At 46.3% G+C, this 21,243-nt stretch overlaps 1 protein-coding gene across 4 annotated transcripts in view; it reads left to right on the top strand.

Annotated features, from left to right (window-relative positions):
- The first annotated feature begins 501 nt into the window (after window positions 1-501).
- LOC139175273 (pre-mRNA-processing factor 39-like) overlaps window positions 502-21,243 on the top strand; it is a 38,669-nt gene continuing 17,927 nt past the window's right edge. For 2 of the 4 annotated variants that reach the window (XM_070766278.1, XM_070766280.1), the window contains exons 1-5: window positions 536-703; window positions 5,968-6,278; window positions 10,417-10,542; window positions 14,897-15,015; window positions 19,078-19,245. In XM_070766278.1, the coding sequence (XP_070622379.1) occupies window positions 619-703; window positions 5,968-6,278; window positions 10,417-10,542; window positions 14,897-15,015; window positions 19,078-19,245 (809 nt within the window). In that variant the 5' untranslated portion in view covers window positions 536-618. Of the gene's footprint in view, window positions 704-5,967; window positions 6,279-10,416; window positions 10,543-14,896; window positions 15,016-19,077; window positions 19,246-21,243 lie in introns of all 4 variants that reach the window. The other 2 variants (XM_070766279.1, XM_070766281.1) reach the window with 2 other exon arrangements.

Consider the following 21,243-nt stretch of genomic DNA (forward strand, 5'->3'; position numbering starts at 1 on the left):
GCAGTGTATATAAATAGAATAGTCAATTATATTATCTATATAACAAACATGCATACAAATAGAATTACATGTAATTTCATGTAATAAAAATGTATAGAAATAGAAATTTTACAGGATGAAACTGTAAAACCTGAAATATCATAGTGACCCAAAAATGTTGTAAAGAAGGAAATTGTATAAATCTCCACGTGTTTTTAACTCAAAGAAGTTGAATAAAATTATTTTTTTTAAATCTAACTTGTCTGCCTGTCTATCGTATCTATGTATCATATCTATCTATCTATCTATCTATCTATCTATCTATCTATCTATCTATCTATCTATCTATCTATCTATCTATCTATCATCTCTGTCTACCAATCATTATCTATCATCTCTCTCTCTCTCTCTCTCTCTGGAAGAGAGTAACCGCTCTTGCATCCTTGTCCATGATTCCCCCCTCCCTCCAGAAATCTACCACTCTACCCTTCTCTTCTCTATGGAAGCATCCCATTCAGCACAGGAGGACATCTTCCTGGCCGTCCATATCCGGGTCATTGCGGTCGCGCAGTCGCGGTGCGATCTCGCCGGACCAGGTTCCCTGAGGGGGCACGGCGCGCTCGGGCGACTGCGGCGAACATGGCGGAGGAAGCGGAGGAGGCGCTGCCCGCCCTCGTGCAAGGCGAGGCGGAAAGCGTGGAAGAGCCCCCGGCAGCGGAAGCCGGTGAGAGGGAACACCAGGGGGCGGGTGGAAAACAGAAGTCTCCATGGGGTGGGGTGGGCGGCATTGCCGGGATACCGACGGAAGGATGGGGGGCGGTGAGGGGGGTCCCGGGAGGCCGGGAGGCCCGGATCCGACTCCAGTTCAAGCGGGAAAAGAGGACCTTCCCGAACTTCGGTGTAGGGTAGACCAGTGTTTCCCAACCTTGGCAACTTGAAGATATTTGGACTTCAACTCCCAGAATTCCCCAGCCAGCGAATGCTGGCTCTGGAATTCTGGGAGTTGAAGTCCAGATATCTTCAAGTTGCCAAGGTTGGGAAACACTGGGGTAGACAGCTCCTGGGTAGCGGGGTTCTCTTCTCGACTGTCTTGGCTCCATCTGCCAGCTTAGGTGGGAAGGGATGGGGATCATACAAATGGAAGGGGACGGGAGGGGCCATGCAAATTAAGCAGGCACTTAAAAAAAGAAATCCTGAATGTGTTTTTGTGAAGCATCAGAAATAGGACAGGTGGCTTTTGCTCCCCTTTGACAATCTGGGAATCAATGACGGGATTGTGGTTGTTACGTGTGGTTGTGAACAGGACTTAAGATCGTGGTTCTAGACTCTGTTCTCAACCGTTTAAAATGACAACAACATTGAAAATAGCAGGAGCACTTAGACTTAAGTCATGGCATGGGACCAGATTACTTGTAGGACCGCCTCCTGCCCCATGAATATCAGTGACCGGTTAGGTCCCCCACAGTCGGCATTCCACAGGTCCCATCAACTAGACCAGTGTATCCCAACCTTGGCAACTTTAAGATATTTGGACTTCAACTCCCAGGGGAAGGGCCTTCTCTGTGGGGGCACCAACCCTCTGGAATCAGTTCCCCCCTGGAGATTTGTACTTCCCCCACCCTCCTCGCCTTTTGGAAGAGTCTGAAGACTCATTTATGCTGCCAGGCTTGGAGTCATTAGACACTGCCCCCTGGCCGATGAATGTATGGTGAGTTTGTTGATTGAATGGATATAAGTATATTTTAATTGGTTTTCAGACTTTTAGATTTTAACTTTGATTGGATTTCAATGTACATTGTTTTTTATATGTTGTAAGCCGCCCCGAGTCTTCAGAGAGGGGCGGCATATAAATCCGATAGATAGATAGGTAGATAGATAGATAGATAGATAGATAGATAGATAGATAGATAGATAGATAGATAGATAGATAGATAATGGATGGAGAGAGAGATTTCGGTGGGTGGATGGATGGATGGATGGATGGATGGATAGATAGATAGATAGATAGATAGATAGATAGATAGATAGATAGATAGATATGGATGGAGAGAGAGATTTAGGTAGGTAGGTAGATAGATAGATAGATAGATAGATAGATAGATAGATAGATAGATAGATAGATAGATAGATATGGATGGAGAGAGAGATTTAGGTATGTAGGTAGGTAGATAGATAGATAGATAGATAGATAGATAGATAGATAGATAGATAGATAGATATGGATGGAGAGAGAGATTTAGGTATGTAGGTAGGTAGGTAGATAGGTAGGTAGGTAGGTAGATAGATATGGATGGAGAGAGAGATTTAGGTATGTAGGTAGATAGATAGATAGATAGATAGATAGATAGATAGATAGATAGATAGATAGATTAGTGAGAAGCCAGCGGAAGAGAACCAGCAGTGCCAGCGGTCAGTAGATCATCGACTGACGTTGTACTGAACGCTAGAGATAAGCGCCCTCATTCCGTTTCCCTCCAAGTGCAAAGTGCGCACTGTAATACGCTACCTGAATGCTAAGGGCAGGAACACTGCTGCGATGGGTGCCCAAAATCGACAAGAGTCAGTGCCACCCGAGGATTTCTTGACCATTTTGACATTGAAGGCGAGTCTTTTCTCAACTGTATAGTGACAGGAGATGAAACTTGGGGTGATCAGCATACTCCAGAGAGCAAACAGAGAACATCAGTCAATGGAATGGCCATAGTTCCCTCTAAGCTGAGCAGTGAGCAATCGCTCACTTAAAAATCATCATCAACTCAGAGTTTTCCAAACCTGCCCAGAAGCCGAGAGGGAAAGAGTGAGAGGGAAGGAGAGAGAGAGCAAGAGAGGAAGAGAGAGAAACAGATAGAAAAAAGAGAGGAAGGAAAAGAGAAAGAAAAAGAATGGGAGTAAGGAAGAGAGAAAGAAAATCAAAATCTAGTTTGAAACTAGCTCAACGATTTAAGTGGCATTTTGATATTGATAGAGTTGCCCTATTATGAGCTCACTGTTATAGACACACAGTACAGTATTTTATTTTGAAATTCTCGGAGGCAAAACAGGGTGGGTTTTTTATTTATTTGTTTGTTTGTTTGTTTATAATTTCTGTGCCGCCCAGTCCCGAAGGGACTGCCGCTCACACACTGTACTTTTCCGCCCACCCCAAAACAAAATTAGAGGTAACACTGGGAATGGTGCCATACCGAGTCTGTGGAGAGGGGCGGCATACAAATCTAATTAATAATAATAATAATAATAATAATAATAATAATAATTCTACTTTAGCCCAAAAATTCAAAACTCAGCAATCTGCAAGAAAAATCTTGGCCACTCATCGTGCACAAATCTTGGGCACCTATCACAGCAGCGTTCATGCGTTTAGCATTCAGGTAGCGCAGTGTTTTTCAACCAGTGTGCCCCACAGTGTTTTTCAACCAGTGCGACACTAGTGTGCCGCGAGACATGGTCAGGTGTGCCGCGAAGCTCAGAGAGAAAGAAAGCAAGAGTGAGAGAAGGCAAGAGAGAGAGAAAGAGAACAAGAGAGAGAGAAAGAAAGCAAGAGAGAGAGAGAACAAGAGAGAGAAAGAGAGAAAGAAAGCAAGAAAGAGAGAGAGAGAAAGAGAACAAAAGAGAGAGAAAGAAAGCAAGAGAGAGAGAGAGAACAAGAGAAAGAAAGAGAGAGAGAGAAAGAGAGAAAGAAAGCAAGAAAGAGAGAGAGAGAGAACAAGAAAGAGAGAAAGAAAGCAAGAGAGAGAGAGAGAACAAGAGAAAGAAAGAGAGAGAGAGAAAGAAAGAAAGAGAGAGAAAGAGAGGGAGGGAAGGAGAGAGAGAGAAAGACATGTAGGAGGGAGGGAGAGAGAAACAGAGGAAGGAAGGAAGAGAAAGAAAGGAAGGGAGAGAAAGAGGGAGGGAGGAAAAAAATAGAGTGAAGGGGAGGAAGAGAGAGATAATTTTTTTATCCAAACTTTTTTTAGCCCCCCCCCCCCCCGCTTAATGTGCCCCAGGGTTTTGTAAATGTAAAAAATGTGCCGCAGCTCAAAAAAGGTTGAAAATCACTGAGGTAGCGTATTACAGTGTGCACTTCGCCCTTGGAGGGAAACGGAATGAGGACACTCATCTCTAGCCTTCACCACAACACCAGTCGATGATCTACTGACCACTGACACTTGTCGTTCTCTTCTGCTGGCTTCCCACTACACGATAGTAATACACATCCTCGCAGAGGGGTGCCAAGAAATCCCATCAATCAATCAATAAAATACCAACTGTCCTCACGAGAGCCTTGTGCCTTGTAACCTTACTTTCCGGATAACCCTTGCATATACCACTTTACAGCCCCTCTCTAAGCAATTTTACAGAGTCAGGCCTCTTGCCCCCCAAAACCTCGATCCACATTTTACCCACCATGGAAGGATGGAAGGCTGAATCCACCTCGAGCGTGACGAGATTTGAACTGCTGAATTAGTGGCAACCTCCAGTCAGCAGAAATAGCCATTCTAAGCACCATGCGCCACCATGGCTTTATTTATGGCCATTTTTCACACTGATCTTTGCAAACACCCCCACCTCCCCAGTGATCATGCGATTTACTGTCAGCAGTGTGTTCTCCGGCATTTGAAGGGCTTGCCAGCTGTTTCACGTTTATGACGGTTGTATTATCCCAGGGTCACATTTTGCAGCTTCCTGACGAGCAAAGTCAATGTTAAGCCCGATTTGCTTAACAGCGGTATTACTAATTTAGCCTGCAACAGTTCGTTTAATAAATGTGGCGAGTAAAGTCGTAAAAAGGGGCAAACATCCCATAGCAAATTTCTCACTGGCCAACATAAATGTTGGGCTCAATTGTGGTCCTAAGTGGAGGACTACCTATAAATATCCAGGTAGGGGTTTTCAAACTTGGCAACTTGTGGACTCCAACTCCCAGAATTCCTCAGCCAGCCACATTGTTGGTTGAAATGGGCCTTTAGGATGTGTGGACTTCAACTCCCAGAATCCCCCAGACAACGAAGCTGGCTGAGGAATTCTGGGAGTTGAGGTCCACAAGTCTTAAAGTGGCCAAGTTTGAAGACCTCTGCTATAGCAAGTTATCCTCAACTTGGGAGGAAGAAGCCTCAGGATGCAGAACGAATCAACAAGTAAATCAAAATTAATACAGTGGTACCTCGTGATATGAACCCCTCGTCATACGAACTTTCCGAGATACAAACCCGGGGTTCGGAAATTTTTTGCCTCTTCTTACGAACTTTTTCCGCCTTACGAACTCACCGCCCGAACGCCGAACCTGGAAGTTCGGCAAAAGTTTGGGTTCGGGTGGCCGCCGAGAAGCCCCGCCGCCTGGCTGTCGCCTTTTGAAACAGCCGGGGTCTTCTTGACGTCCTCCTGAACCCGAACACCAAACCCGAACTTTTGCCGAACTTCCGGGTTCGGCGTTCGGGAGGCCGCCGAGAAGCCCCGCCGCCCGGCTGTCACCTTTTGAAACAGCCGGGAGGCTTCTCGGCGTTCTCCTGAACGCCGAACCCGGAAGTTCGGCAAAAGTTCAGGTTCGGCGTTCGGGAGGACGCCGGGAAGCCCCGCCGCCTGGCTGTCAGCTTTGCAAAAGAGCCGCGGAGCTGTCGGCCAGTTGGGAGGCTCAAACGGAGGTGGGGAATCCCAATAGGGAATTCCATGGGCAGAGCTTTGACGTCATGAAGACGTCCTTCCTGGAGTCCACGTTTCGGCCAGCCAGGAAGGAAGTTCAGCAAAAGTTCAGGTTTGGCGTTCGGGAGGACGCCAAGAAGCCCCCCGGCTGTTTCAAAAGGCGACAGCCAGGCGGCAGTGCCCAGCGGAGCACCATTTTTGCGAGGGGGGGTTTTCTTGCACGCATTAATTGATTTTACATTGTTTCCTATGGGAAACATTGTTTCGTCTTACGAATGTTTCGCCTTAGGAACCTCCTCCAGGAACCAATTAAGTTCATAAGACGAGGTATTACTGTACTTGGAAACTCTAAATTCCTTCTTGAATCTGCAGCCCTTGACACAGAGGTGCTTCCGAATCAGGAGAGTAATGGTTCTCCCAAGCCAGAGGAGGCCATGGCGGTGGAAGAGGTCAATGGGGACAGCTTGGAAGACAACACGGCCCCCGTGCAGACTGAGCCGGCCAGAGAGGAGACCCCTCAGCCTGCTGCCTCCGATGTGGGGATGATGATGGCCTTGAGCCAGCCCATGGAGGACCTCTCCATCACCTACCCTCTGGAGTTTGAGCGCTACTGGAGAGCCACTCAAGAGAACCCCCTGGACTTCACCGCCTGGACCGAATTGTTGCAGTACGTAGAACAGGAGGTATGGAGAAACCAAAACTGGGCTTTATGGGGTTTTCTTTCAAGAGGTTTTGTTTCTTTGAAGACATTTCGCTTCTCATCCAAGAAGCTTCTTCAGCTCTGACTGGATGGTGGGGGAATGGAGGGATTTATACTCCTTGCAGACAGCTGGCCATTTGCCCTTAAGGTCGCCTGGAGGTTTATCTGTATCTAGACAGACTTGTACAGTGGGCCGAAACGAACAAAATGAAGTTCAATGTAGAGAAGAGTAAAATCCTGCACCTAGGCAAAAAACCCCCAAAACATGACTACAAATTAGGCGAAACCACGCTCACCATGAGTGACTGTGAAAGGGATCTTGGAGTCTTACTGGATAACCAGCTAAACATGGGCCAGCAATGTGCAGCAGCGGCTAAAAAAGCCAACACAATCCTAAGCTGCATGAACAGGGGGATACACTCCAAGACCAGAGAGGTAATAATACTACTCTATAAGGTCCTGGTCAGACCACACCTGGAGTATTGCATCCAGTTCCGGTCACCACACTTCAAAAAAGATATAGAGACTCTAGAGAGGGTGCAGAAAAGAGCTACTAAATTGATAAGGGGACTAGAGACCAGGTCATACGAGGAAAGGTTGCTGGAACTGGGCATGGATAGTCTAGTGAAAAGAAGGGCTTGGGGGACATGATAACTGTATACAGGTACTTAAGGGGTTGCCACGGAGAGGAGGGGGACACACTATTTTCCAGGGCACCAGAGGGCTGGACGAGGAACAACGGTTGGAAACTGACCAAGGAAAGATTCAACCTGCAGATAAGAAATAATTTCCTGACAGTGAGAGCGATCAACCAGTGGAACGGCCTGCCAGCAGAGGTTGTGGACTCCCCAACTTTGGACATTTTCAAGAGGAGATTGGACTGCCATTTGGCTGGGGTGCTGTAGGATTTCCTGCTCAGGCAGGGGGTTGAACTTGATGACCTGTAAGGTCCCTTTCAACTCTAATAATAAATACAGTGATCCCCCGATCATTGCGGGGGTTCCGTTCCAGGACCCCCCGCAACGAGCGGGTTTTCGCGAAGTAACGCTGCGGAAGTAAAAACACCATCTGCGCATGCGCAGATGGTGTTTTTACTTCCCAGCAGCGAGGAGCCGAAGATTGGGGTTTCCCCGCCGCCCACGCAAACTCCTCGCTGCTGCTGCCGCGCCCCGCCGCTCGCCCGCCCTGAAAGGGAAAGCCCCCCCCCGGCTGGCTCCGATCCCCCCAGGCCGGCTCCGATCCCCCAGGCCGGCTCCGATCGTTTTAAAACAGGCGCGCGGCTTCTCCGCTGACTCCTGGCGAACTTCCTGGGCGAAGGGCGGGGCGAACGGCGGGCGAACGGCGGGTGGCCGGGCGAAGGGTGGGCGAGCGGCGAGCAGCGGGTGGCCGGGCAAACGGCGGGCGAGCGGGTGCTGGGGGGGCTTCGCCCTCCCGCCAGCAAGAGGGGGAAGACCCAGGGAAGCCGCCCAGCAGCTGATCTGCCCGGCGCCATCTACGCATGCGTGCCCATAGAAAAAAAGGGCACGCATGCGCAGATGGTGTTTTGACTTCCGGGTTGAAAAATCGCAAATTAGCCTGTTCGCAATGGTCGGGGACGCAATAACCGGGGGATCACTGTAAATAAAATCGGGTCACCTGAGTAATCCTAAGTAGGATTATATAAATCTAAACTGTCATCGCTTTATGTAATAAATAGAGATAACAAAATGAATTTAAATAGGGTTATAGGAGAGTTGAAGGGAAGAGGGATAACTAAGAGAGAACAATTATATGAGAAGGATGGCAGGCCAAGTAGAAACCGTATGGAATGGTGGTTAGGTAAGGGAAGATGGCTACAAATAAATGCAATATGTAAATATCTTAACGAAAGGGAGAATAAAGAAGTACTATTGAGGGAGGAGACAGGGCTAGAGAAAATAATAAGAGAAAAAGTGAGGGTATAAAGGCGCAAGCAACCAATATATATAAGTTGCTAGTGCAGTCAGACGGGGACACGATAGAAGGACTGACTAAATGGTGGCAAAATCAGATACAAGTAGAGGTACAAGAGATGGAAAATATAGTAGAAAATATAAGGAAAATTAAAAATACAAGAATTAGGGAAATGAGAAGGAAAATATTACATAAGTGGTATTATACTCCCGTTCAACTCGCACACTTTCAGCAGAATGTCAGGGGTATTTGTTGGCATGGGTGTCAAGACAAAGGAGTGTTTATGCATATGTTTTGGGAATGCCTGGTAGTGCAGGAATTTTGGCAAAAAGTGCAAGAGGATATTAATAGAATGCTAAACATACAATGGACCAAAAAAAAAGGTCACTTGAATACTGTAAATGGGTGTGGAACGACCCATTTATCTGAAGACACATATAAATTTCCTAGTGCAGTGATGGCAAATCTTTTTTTCCTCGGGTGCCGAAAGCATGTGTGCACACACTATCATGCCTGCACAGGTGCCCACACCCATAATTCAATGCCTGGAGAGGGTGAAAATTGCTCCCCTGCCCTCCCCGGAGGCCCTCTGGAGGCCAGAAACAGCCCATTTCCCAACTTCTGGTGAGCCCGGTAGGCCTGTTTTTCACCCTCCCTAGGCTCCAGAGGCTTCCCTGGAGCCTGGGGAGGGCAAAAACGCCCCCCCCGAAGCCAAAAATGTCCTCCCAGAGCCTCAGGGTGAGCCAAAAATCAGCTGGCACATGTGTGTTGGAGCTGACCTAGCTTGTGTGCCGTCAGATATGGCTCCGCGTGCCCCCTGTGGCACCCGTGCCATAGGTTCGCCATCACTGTCCTAGTGGCCTCAACGACTCTCTGCTGGCACCGCCACTACTAAGTGAAGCATTGATGTGGTTTCTCCACATAGGACTGAGGGTGTTGCAAAGTCCCTGAGGGGAATGATGTCTCAAAGGGACTTAGAGCAACCCCAGCCATGGGGGGTCACTCACGAACGCCAATCCTAGAAAGACGACCTGGACACATCTCTCTCTGGGTGAAGTGACACAGTATTGAGCTGTGCACCTCCTTTTATTGGGGGCATATGCAAATGGGAATGATTACACATACATGTCAAGTGATATACAAACATCCAATAACGTAACTCTAAGAGATGACACAACTTCCGAGTCCTTCCCATCTCCATATGGCACGTAACTAGTTTCTACTGAGCAAATGTCTCTCATGGCCAATTTCCTGGGACCTTTTGTTGTTTAACACAGCTATCTCCTGTTTACCACAAAGCAAGGTCTTTTATCACAGCCTTCATCCTGTTTACCCCAGGCAATGTAAATTGCATCTTTTGATCACTCCTTTCTTTTTCCTGTCGACACATTCTTGTTATCCGAGGAGAGTTGCTTGAACCGTTTTATGGCCAGTCACTTCCTTAAACAGATTTCACCAGAAATGCAGGCTCACTATGTGACCTACGCGCAGTCCTGTCCTGGCTAATGGAATCGGAGTGTATGAGGCATTTATTGTTAGAAGTCCAGATATACAGTGTCCCCTCGATTTTCGCGGGTTCGAACTTCGCGGAAAGTCTATACCACGGATTTTCAAAAATATTAATTAAAAAATACTTTGTGGTTTTTTCCCCCTACATGTCATCGCCAAATTTTCATCCGCCTTTAATAAATATTTTTTTTAATAAACTTTAATAAATAAACATGGTGAATAATAATCTAAACGGTTGTTAAGGGAATGGGAAATTGTAATTTAGGGATTTAAAGTGTTAAGGGAAGGCTTGTGATACTGTTCATAGCCAAAAATAGTGTATTTACTTCCGCATCTCTACTTCGTGGAAATTCGACTTTCGCGGGCGGTCTTGGAACGCATCCCCGCGGAAATCGAGGGAACACTGTAGTGTAATCCCATCCTAACATGCTATGGCAGCTACATAGGACCACAACACTTAATGGAGTGTCTGCTCCCAATTAGCTTTGTTAATTAAGCAAGGGCTGCTAGTACTGCCAAGCTGCAGTTTCCTCAATTTAGGTTTATGAAATAAATCGCAGCTGGCTTGCCTGAGGCTACATTTTGGTTTCTGATCTCAGTTTCCCGTGGACGTTTGCTCTGTTTCGTATTTTCCTGTGTCCTTCTCAAAACCATCCAAGCTTTTCTCTTGGCTCTTGCAGAATCACATCTATGCAGCCCGCAAAGCTTTTGACAACTTCTTCCTGAGGTACCCTTACTGCTACGGCTACTGGAAGAAGTACGCGGACATGGAGCGACGCTTCGACTTCATCAAGGAGACTGAGGAGGTACCTACCGTGTTTCCCCGAAAATAAGACACTGTGTTATGTTAATTTTTGCTCCAAAGGTTGTGCTACGTCTTATTTTCGGGGGGTGCCTTATATTTCTCAAATAAGACAAATTCACAGGCAGAGAAGCTGACACCCCCAAAGAAAGTGTACCGTACAGTACACGGATTACGGTACAGTACCTGTCAGTATGGCACCCACACACACAAACGACGGCACTTATATGGTACAACAGTATACTCCCGCTATTGCAGCTTCCAGCCACCAGAGGGACTACAGTCTACGCACTGTAGTGGAGACTGTAATGGCGGTGAGACTGCAGCAGACTGTGTCTGCTGTACTGGACGGTACAAAGCGATGGAAGGGGCCAGCAGGGGACGCCACATTATTACGGTACCGCTATGAACAGCTTTGAATGGTACCGTATGTTTTTCCACCGTACCGTGTGTAAACTTGACTACGCCTTATTTTCAGGGGGTGCTTTATATTAGCAAATTCTGCAAAACCTCTGACATGCCTTACTTTCGGGGTATGTCTTATTTCCGGGGAAACGGGGTAGTAACAGTGGGGATTGTGTGCAGCCTATCCCTGTCCAGACACACCAAGGAGAGGCGGCAGCATGCCATGTATTAGAACTGGGGAGGGCGGGCGGCGACTCAGAGTGAGACAAGCCAGTTCCAGATTTTGAGAGATCAACCAAGAGCTGAGCCTGTTTTAAAGTTTGTGCTTGGATATGTGGGTGTTTTCTTAGCATATGCATCAGCAGGTTTGAATGTGAAATGAAACTTCCCAGTGTACCTATGGATAAATCTTTCTTAACAACATTAAGGTGGATGGGCTTCAATTCCCAGAATCCTCCAGTCAGAATGCTTTAAGATGAATGGGCATCAATTATCCAGAATCCCGCAGCCAACACACTTTCCTTTTATTGTTGTTGTTTATTTAGCATCGCCCTACTGGGTCCCATAGCACAGTGATTTTCAACCTTTTTTGAGCAGCTGCTCATTTTTTACATTTACAAAACCATGGGGCACATGGGGGGGGCTAAAAAAAGTTTGGACAAAAAAATTATGTCTTCCTCCCTTTCGCTCTATTTCTCTCTCCCTCTTTTTTCTCTCTCTCTCCATCCCTCTTTCTTTCTTTCTCTCTTCCTTCTTTCCTCTTTCCTGCTCTCTCTACCTCCCTAGTTCCCTCTATGTCTTTCTCTCTCTCTTGCTTTCTCTCTCTTGTTCTCTTTCTCTCTCTTGCTTTCTTTCTTTCTTTCTCTTTCTTTCTTTCTCTCTCTCTTTCTTTCTTTCTCTCTCTCTTGTTTTCTTTCTTTCTTTCTCTTTCTTTCTTTCTCTCTCTCTTTCTTTCTTTCTCTCTCTCTTGTTTTCTTTCTCTCTCTCTTGCTCTTTCTTTCTCTTGTTTTCTTTCTCTCTCTGAGCTTCGCGGCACACCTGACCATGTCTCGCGGCACACTAGTGTGCCACGGCACACTGGTTGAAAAACACTGCCATAGCATCTGGTTCTCTTTTCCTATTGGTCCCTGCTCTGTTGTAGAGCAAATGTTGGGATCTGAAAGGTCAGCGTGGAAAAAAAACTTAAATTCTCAGAAAGTCCCCTTTGCACAAGTGGTGGTGGGAAAAGACCCCCTAAGTCTTCAAACTTGTCAACTTTAATACTTGTGGACTTGAACTCCGAGTCTTCGGAGAAGGGTGGCGTACAAATCTAATAAATAATAAATGATAATAATAGTAATAATTCTCCAGCCAGAATTCTGGCAGTTGAAATCCAAAACTCTTAAAAGTTGCCCCTGCCCTAAAGTGTTTATTTTCTCTGCTGCCCCTGCAAGTTTTCCAATGAAATACTGTGGACATAATATACCGTATTTTTCGGAGTATTTTCCTTCCTAAAAGAGACTGGAGATTTGGGTGCACCTTATACTCTGAAGCTTTTTTCCCCCAGATCTAATGAGGTGTTAATGATCTTCCTACTTCCTCCAAAGTAGTTTTTTCCAGCCCTAAGTCTTTGCAGGCTTGTTCTCATTGCTACTCCCTGCTGAAAAAAAGGCTTTTTTTCAGCCCTAACTGTTGTGGTTAGCTCTGGCCCAGCTCCTGCCCCAAGGAATGTGCAGGTGGATGTGGGGGAGACATCCACATGCCGCAGGCCTGTTTTGCTCCCGATGGAGTCTGCCGATGAAGCCTCCTCTGACCAAAGAAACATGAGTGACAGGGAAGAGGGGAGTTTGGCAGACAGCCCAGGAGGAGATCAATCATCTGTATCATCCTTGGATTCTGAACAAGAATTAATGACACATCCACGCATGCATAGAGTGATGCATAGGAGACAACAACTGAAGGATTATTACAAGAGAAAATGAGGCCACCTGTGTTTGGGTGGGGCTCCAGTAATTAGGGCTGCTGCTATAAATAGCAGCGTGTGGGTTTGGCCGTTGTGAAAGAGTATCTGATCGCAGTTCTTCAGGAATCGTGTGTTGCTGCTTTCTGCACTTTGTTGATTTTTCACGCCTTTGAAACCAAAGCAGAGCAACGTGTGTGTGTGTGTCTCACTTCCTTGGAAGAAGAAGGGGTGTGTGTGAAGTTTCTTCACAGCTGCTAGCTAAGTACTTAATGACTGCTTAAGGGAAATTGTACAGACTACCGGGATGTTTTGGGACGAGTGCTCTTTGCAATACAAAAATAATGCTTTGTTTATTTTGACTTTTGTGATAAAGAACATTGTTTTGAATTTTCAAACGTGTGTGTGTGTGTCTGAAATTTGTACCCTTGAATTTTCGGGAGGCTCCTACCAGAGAGCCCGGCAGAACACTAACCAGGGGATAAAATAATGTGCTGAAGCTGAACAGACTAAAGATGTTAGTCAGATCAATAGTTGTTGTTTTTCTTTTGGTGGTGGGGGGAAATCTACTTACAGGTAGCCAGATGAATACCTAGTAAGTACAGTGATCCCTCGATTATCGCGAGGGTTCCGTTCCAAGACCCCTCGCGATAATCGATTTTTCGCGATGTAGGGTTGCGGAAGTAAAAACACCATCTGCGCATGCGCGCCCCTTTTTCCATGGCCGCGCATGTGCAGATGGTGGAGTTTGCGTGGGCGGCGGGGAAGACCCAGGGAAGGTTCCTTCCGCCGCCCAGCAGCTGATCTGCTTGGTAGCGCAGCAGCAGCGAGCAGACGAAGATCGGGGTTTCCCCTTTGCGTGGGCGGCGGGGAAACCCCGATCTTCGTCTGCTCGCTGCTGCTGCGGCCGCCCAGCAGCTGATCTGCTCGGTAGCGCAGCAGCAGCGAGCAGACGAAGATCGGGGTTTCCCCGCCGCCCACGCAAAGGGGAAACCCCGATTCGGCTCCTCGCTGCTACCGCGCTGCCGAGCAGATCAGCTGCTGGGCGGCCGAAGGAACCTTCCCTGGGTCTTCCTCGCTGATGCCCCCGCTCGCCCGCCCACCCGCCCGCCGCCCGCCGCCCGCCAGCAAGAGGGGGAGAGATAGAGAAAGAGAGAGAAGGAAAGAAAGAGATGAGAGAGGGAGGAAGAGAGTGTGAGAGAGGAAGAAGCAAGATAGAGAAAGAGAGAGAGAAAGAAAGATGAGGAAGGAAGAGAGTGACGTCATCGGGTGGGAAAAATCGCGATACAGTAGTCCCTCGCTATATCGCGCTTCACCTACCGCGGCTTCACTTCATCACGGGTTTTCAAGAAATATTTCTTAGGATATATGATAGAGAGAGAGAGATTACGTATACGTATGAGAGAGAAAAAGAATGTTGTTGCTTTATTGTTTTTTATTATTTTTATTAGTTTTAAGTTATATTATATATGTACTACTGTGATATGTATTTTGTAAGAGTGTGGGAAGGGTTTATAAACACTTAAAACAATGAAAACTTACCAAACAATTACAATATAAATACTTAAATAAGTACTATCAGTCGATAAATTCCACATTGCGGATTTCACCTATCGCGGCTTGGTCTGGAACGTAACACCAGCGATAGGTGAGGTCTTACTGTATAGCGTTTCGCGAAGAACAAGATCGCGAAAATCGAGGGATCACTGTATACCTAGACTTCAGCAAAGCATTCGACAAAGTAGACCACAGCCTGCTTCTTCGTAAACTAGAAAAAAGTGGGATAGATGGCTTCACCACCAAACCTATCCACAACTGCCTGACAAACTGTAGTCTTTAATACAGGGGTCCTCAAACTTGGCAACTTTAAGACTTGTGGACTTCAACTCCCAGAATTCTGTCTGGAGAATTCTGGGAGTTGAAGTCCACAAATCTTAAAGTTGCCAAGTTTGGAGACCTCTGCTTTAATTGGACCTCTGCCTTAAAGTGTTTGTTTTCTCTGCTGCTTCTACAGGTTTTCCAGAGAGGGTTGCAGTCCATCCCTCTCAGCATGGACCTGTGGATCCACTACATCACTTTCCTGCAGTCCACCTTGGATATGAACCAACCCGATTCAGCTCAGAAAATTTGCGGGTAGGTCACGTGCCAAGCTTATGGTGGCGAGGAGTTGCCTGGGCTTGGAATCCTCCATCTTGTCCTCCCATTTTTTGATTTTTGCTTTGTTTCCAAAAAGTCACTTCTGCCCCTCAGGCCTGTTTGAGATTGTTGCTGCTTTGAATACAGGAGAATGTGAAATAGAAAATAGGTGTTGGGATAAGCTCAGCCCCTGGCTCCCTCTCAAACCTCCAGTTCTTGAGATTTTCAGTTGGTCTCCCATCCAGTAAGCAACCAGGCCCGTAACTGCTTAGCTTCCGCATCCACTGGTCTCTTCCTGTGCTTTTAGATTGACACAAATGGCTGAAATTCACTATTTAAGCTTTGAATTACACTCTTTATTAGCAAAAGCAACATTAAAGACAGGAATCAGTGTTTTAAAAGTTCAGGGAGTATTTTGCTCTGTTGTGAAGTTATCAGACATTCCAGCAAGATAAGAGAGATAAAGTCATAGCATATAATAAATCAGGTCACTACATTTTTACCAGGCCTGCAGCTTCTTGCAAAGGGCTTTTTGCAAATCTGGAAACAGGTTTTTAGGAAGCTTTATTTCTAAAGCCCCAGATCTAACACAGCACCCATGAAAGCAACATTGACTCTCCACCCAGAATTTTCCCAAGATCCTTTGCTTTTATACTTGCTGGGAGTGGCCAGCAAACCTCACAGAGTTAAAGCTACAAATTGCTTCCTTTTACCATACAAGTGTTGTTGTCTTGCTGTTTGAAACCTCCGCTGTAGAATGCTTGGCTGCATAGCTAGAGGTATAACAAGCAGGAAGAGGGAGATTGTGATCCCGCTGTATAGAGCGCTGGTGAGACCCCATTTGGAATACTGTGTTCAGTCCTGGAGACCTCACCTACAAAAAGAGATGGATAAAATTGAACAGGTCCAAAGACTGGCTACAAAAATGGTGGAAGGTCTTAAGCATAAAACGTATCAGGAAAGACTTCATGAACTCAATCTGTATAGTCTGGAGGACAGAAGGGAAAGGGGGGGACACGATCAAAACATTTAATGTTAAAGGGTTAAATAAGGTCCAGGAGGGAAGTGTTTTTAATAGGAAAGTGAACAAAAGAACAAGGGGACACAATCTGAGGTGAGCTGGGGGAAAGATCAGAAGCAAGGTGAGAAAATATTATTTTACTCAAAGAGTAGTAGATCCTTGGAACAAACGTCCAGCAGACAAGGTTGGTAAATCCACCTTGGATTTAAACATGCCTGGGATAAACACAGATCCATCCTAAGATAAAATATAAAAAATAGTATAAGGGCAGACTAGATGGATCATGAGGATGGATCCCCCTCTGGTGGTTCCTCGAATTCACTCAGGTCACTTTCTCCCTCATTCTCTCTGCATCAGCTGGCAACCCCTCATGACAATTGACGCATCCCCATGGTTATGTGTTCAAAATGGCGATGGGTTCATACTTAACAACCATGTTCCTAACTTTAACAGCTGAAGAGATTCACTTTCAAGAAAAGTTGTAAAATGGGGCAAAACCCACTTAACCAATGTCTTGCTTAGCAACCAAAAATTGGGACTCAATGGTGGACGTATACTCAGCTCTAGAAGAGACATGGTATCCCAAACAGTCCTGAGGCCAAGGGTTTTTAATGCACCCTCCCAAACTGAGAATCCCCAAGTATTTATTGTGTGCTTTATTCCTCCTATTTGCCCCACAATAACAACCCTGTGAGGTGGGTTGGGCGGTAAGAGAAGGATCGGCCCAAAGATGCTCAGCCAACTTTCTTGCCTAAGGCAGGACTAGAATTCGCTTTGGCCCAAAGTCATCTAGACGGCTTTCAGGCTTATGGTGTGAGGCTGCCCTGCAAGGCTCTGTTGTAGGTCTGTTTATGCTTAGGTCTCTCTCAACCTCTGAACCGCTGCGATTTGTGGATCAGTCAGCCAAGCCTGTGAACTTAGATTGAGTAAACCCAGATTAATTTATAGGTTAGGTGTATTGTGCAAAACACGTTCTGTCCGCCCTGCAATTTGTTAATAAAGTTGCTCAAGGTTGGGGCTGCTTCTTCGCAAGAATCTGGCTGCAATCAGGACCTCTGGAACGCATAGCAAAATGACAGAGATGGAAGGGATCTTGGAGGTCTTCTAGTCCAGCTCAGGAAGGAAACCCTATACCAGTGATGGCGAACCTATGGCACGGGAACCACAGGTGTGTGGAGCCATGTCTGCTGGCACGCGATCCGTTGCCCTAGCTCAGCTCCAATGTGCATGTGTGTGCTAGCCAGCTGATTTTTGGCTCACACAGAGGCTCGGGGAGGGCGTTTTTAGCTTCCAGAGAACCTCCAGGGGGATGGGGGAGGCCATTTTTACCTTTCCCCGGCTCCAGGGAAGCCTCTGGAGCTTGGGAAGGGCGAAACATGAGCCTACTGGGCCCACCAGAAGTTGGGAAAGAGGCTATTTCCCACCTCCAGGGGGCAGGGGAAGCTGTTTTTGCCCTCCTTAGGCCTTGAATTATGGGTGTAAGCACTCGCGCATGCACAATAGCACACACCCACGCTCTTTCAGCACCAGAGGAAAAAGGTTCACCATCACTGCCCTATACCATTTCAGACAAATGGTTGTCCAATCTCTTCTTAAAAACAGTTACGGAGGATTCACAGCTTCTGGTGGCAAGCTGTTCCACTGGTTGTTTTTACTGTTAGGAAATTTCTCCTCGACTCCAGGTTGCTTCTCTCCTTGATCAGCTTCTTCTCAGGCCTTTGGGTGATTTGGAGAACAGGTTGACACACACACACCCTTCTTTGCGGCAACCCCTTGGATAGTGGAAGACGGCTATCATGTCTCTCCTATTCTTTCTCTTCTCTAGACTAGCCAGACCCAATTCCCACAACCATTCTTTGTATGTTTTACTCTGCAGTCCCTACTCAACTTTGTGGCTCTTCCAAAAGGCTCAACATCTACTTTTTTTTTTACATCGTGGTGATCAAAGCTGGGACACAGTATTCCGAGCGTGGCCTTACCAAGGCATTAATAAAGTGGAACAGCTACTGAAGCTGTTTATTTATTTTATTATTTATTTATTAATCAGATTTGTATGCCGCCCCTCTCCGTAGACCCGGGGCGGCTAACAACAACAATAATACAATGTAAACAAATCTAATTTTTAAGTTAATTTAAAAAAACCCAATTTAAGAAACCAATCATACATACTGACATACCATACATAAATTTTATAAGCCTAGGGGGAAGGGAAAATCTCAATTCCCCCATGCCTGACGACAGCGGTGGGTTTTAAGGAGCTTACGAAAGGCAAGGAGAGTGGGGGCAACTCTGATATCTGGGGGGAGTTGGTTCCAAAGGGTCGGGGCCGCCACAGAGAAGGCTCTTCCCCTGGGTCCCGCCAAATGACATTGTTTAGTTGACGGGATCTGGAGAAGGCCCACTCTGTAGGACCTAATCGGTCGCTGGGATTCGTGCGGCAGAAGGCGGTCCCGGAGATATTCTGGTCCGGTGCCATGAAGGGCTTTATAGGTCATAACCAACACTTTGAATTGTGACTGGAAACTGATCGGCAACCAATGCAGACTGCGGAGTGTTTGAGTAACATTTAGGGAAGCCCATGATAGCTCTCGCAGCTGCATTCTGCACAATCTGAAGTTTCCGAACACTTTTCAAAGGTAGCCCCATGTAGAGAGCGTTACAGTAGTCGAGCCTCGAGGTGATGAGGGCATGAGTGACTGTGAGCAGTGACTCCCGGTCCAAATAGGGCCGCAACTGGTGCACCAGGCGGACCTGGGCAAACGCCCCCCTCGCCACAGCTGAAAGATGGTTCTCTAATGTGAGCTGTGGATCGAGGAGGACGCCCAAGTTGTGGACCCTCTCTGAGGGGGTTAGTAATTCCCCCCCCCCCCCCCCAGGGTGATGGATGGACAGATGGAATTGGCCTTGGGAGGCAGAACCCACAGCCACTCCGTCTTATCAGGGTTGAGTTTGAGTCTGTTGACACCCATCCAGTCCCCAACAGCCTCCAGGCATCGGCACATCACTTTAATGTTTAATGTCCTCCGTCTTCTCTGCAGGACTTTTGAGGCCGCTGTGGCTGCTGCGGGAGTGGATTTCCGTTCGGACAAGCTCTGGGAGATGTACGTGGAATGGCAGAAGGAGCAGGGAGACTTGAGGGCCGCCACTGGCATTTACGACAGGGTGCTGTCTACTCCCACCCAGCTGTACAGCCATCACTGGGAAAAGTAAGTGTGCGACTTGGAGGGCGTTTTGAGTTGGGGGCAGTGATGGGCACGGTCGGGTATGCAGTACCGGTAGCAAAATGTTGGTCAGGTACACAGAACCGGCAGCCAAGTTTTGAATTTATTTCTTTTTTCTTAAGAACATTAACTCTCAAATTAAAAAACAAGGAAGACTCCGACTACTATAAAACTTGGAAGTACTTTTATGATTGGTTTAAGAGAAGAATCGAAAACTCAAATTAAAATACAACAATAGCAATACCTTTTTTGATATAACAAATTACAAAGGATTTATATACAGTAACTCTTAGGGAAAATTTGTCTGAAATTAAATTAATTAAATAAGAATATATGAAGGCGGCTAAGAAAATAAAATTATTTAAAAATATATGGATAACCAAAAGGAAAAAATAGTGGATACCGATTGTGTACTTCGCCAGAAGATAATTTGAAATTAAAAGTAGATTCATAACTTTCCTCCTCATAAGAGAATTTAAATTTAAATAATATATATTATGTTATATGTTGATTGTTATAGTTATTATTGTTTAGTGTACTTAAATAAGTAATTAACTATATTGCTATGATTATTTTTGTTTGTATGTGTCAGCTTTGTCTTGTTTTGATTTATGGATTTGATTATCTATCTTATGCTTTTGTAAATGTGTATATATGTATTTTAAACCAATAAAAAATGTATGAAAAGAAAAGAAAAGTGGGCATCCCTGTCTCTGGGTTTTGCATTCTCCAGCCCAGCCTATGGCAGAGGCGTTGCAAATTACAGGTAGACTTACAACGTTAAAGTAGTGACTGTTCCAATAACGTGGAAAAAGCTGACTTACCACTGGATCTTACGCTTACGATTGTTAAAATTTCTCCCACATTCCTAAGATCGAAATTGGTAGGCACAAGGAATCAGATTGTACATGTTTAAAACAGCGAATATGAAACGTAGTCGTTAGGTAAAACCTTTTGGGAATATGTGAGCCGGAAAAGTCGCCCTGTGTCCGATGTTTTAAATGGTATATTTAATTTTAAAAAAAACTTTAAAAAAAAGAATTCGGGAAGAGACCCAGGTTATTCAAATGAGTACAAGTTTCTTCCATGATGTTTCTTACGTGCCATGGCGGCCCAGTGGTTAGAATGCAGTATGGGAGGCTAATTCTGCCAACAGCCAGCAGTTTGATCCTGGCCAACTCAAGGTTGACTCAGCCTTCCAAGGTGGGTAAAACGACAACTCAGATTGTTGGGGGCAAGAGCCCAGCTCTGTAAACTGCTTACACAGAGCTGTGAAGCGGTATGTAAGGTTAAAGATTATCTTCCTTCCTTCCTTTCTTCCTTCCTTCCGTCCTTCCTTCCGTCCATCCTTCCTTCCATCCATCCTTCCGTCCTTCCTTCCTTCCTTCCATCCGTCCGTCCTTCCTTCCTTGCGTCCATCCTTCCATCCGTCCTTCCTTCCGTCCGTCCTTCCTTCCGTCCTTCCTTCCTTCCATCCTTCCTTCCGTCCTTCCTTCCATCCTTCCTTTTGTCCTTCCGTCCTTCCTTCCATCCATCCTTCCTTCCGTCCTTCCTTCCTTCCGTCCTTCCTTCCTTCCATTCTTCCTTCCTTCCTTCCTTCTTTCCTCCCTCCCTCCCTCCCTCCTTCCTTCCTTCTTTCCTCCCTCCTTACTTCCTTCCTTCCCTCCCTCCCTCCCTCCCTCCCTCCCTTCCCTTCGTGTGGTTAAAATGCAGTATTGGAGACTAATTCTGCCAACTGTCAGGAGTTTGATCCTGACTGACTCAAGGTTGATTCAGCCTTCCATCCTTCCGAGGTGGGCAAAATGAGGACCGATTATTGGGGTCGATAGGCTGACTCTGTAAACCGCCTAGAGAGGGTTGTAAAAGCACTGTAAAGCAGTATATGTCTACTGCTATTTCCCTTCCCGCCTGCCTGTCTTCCCTCCCTCCTTCCATCCCTATATCTCCTTCCTTCCTTCCTTCCTTCCTTCCTTCCTTCCTGTT

Source organism: Erythrolamprus reginae, chromosome 13 (assembly GCF_031021105.1).
Source record: "Erythrolamprus reginae isolate rEryReg1 chromosome 13, rEryReg1.hap1, whole genome shotgun sequence".
Taxonomy (NCBI): Eukaryota; Metazoa; Chordata; class Lepidosauria; order Squamata; family Dipsadidae; genus Erythrolamprus; species Erythrolamprus reginae.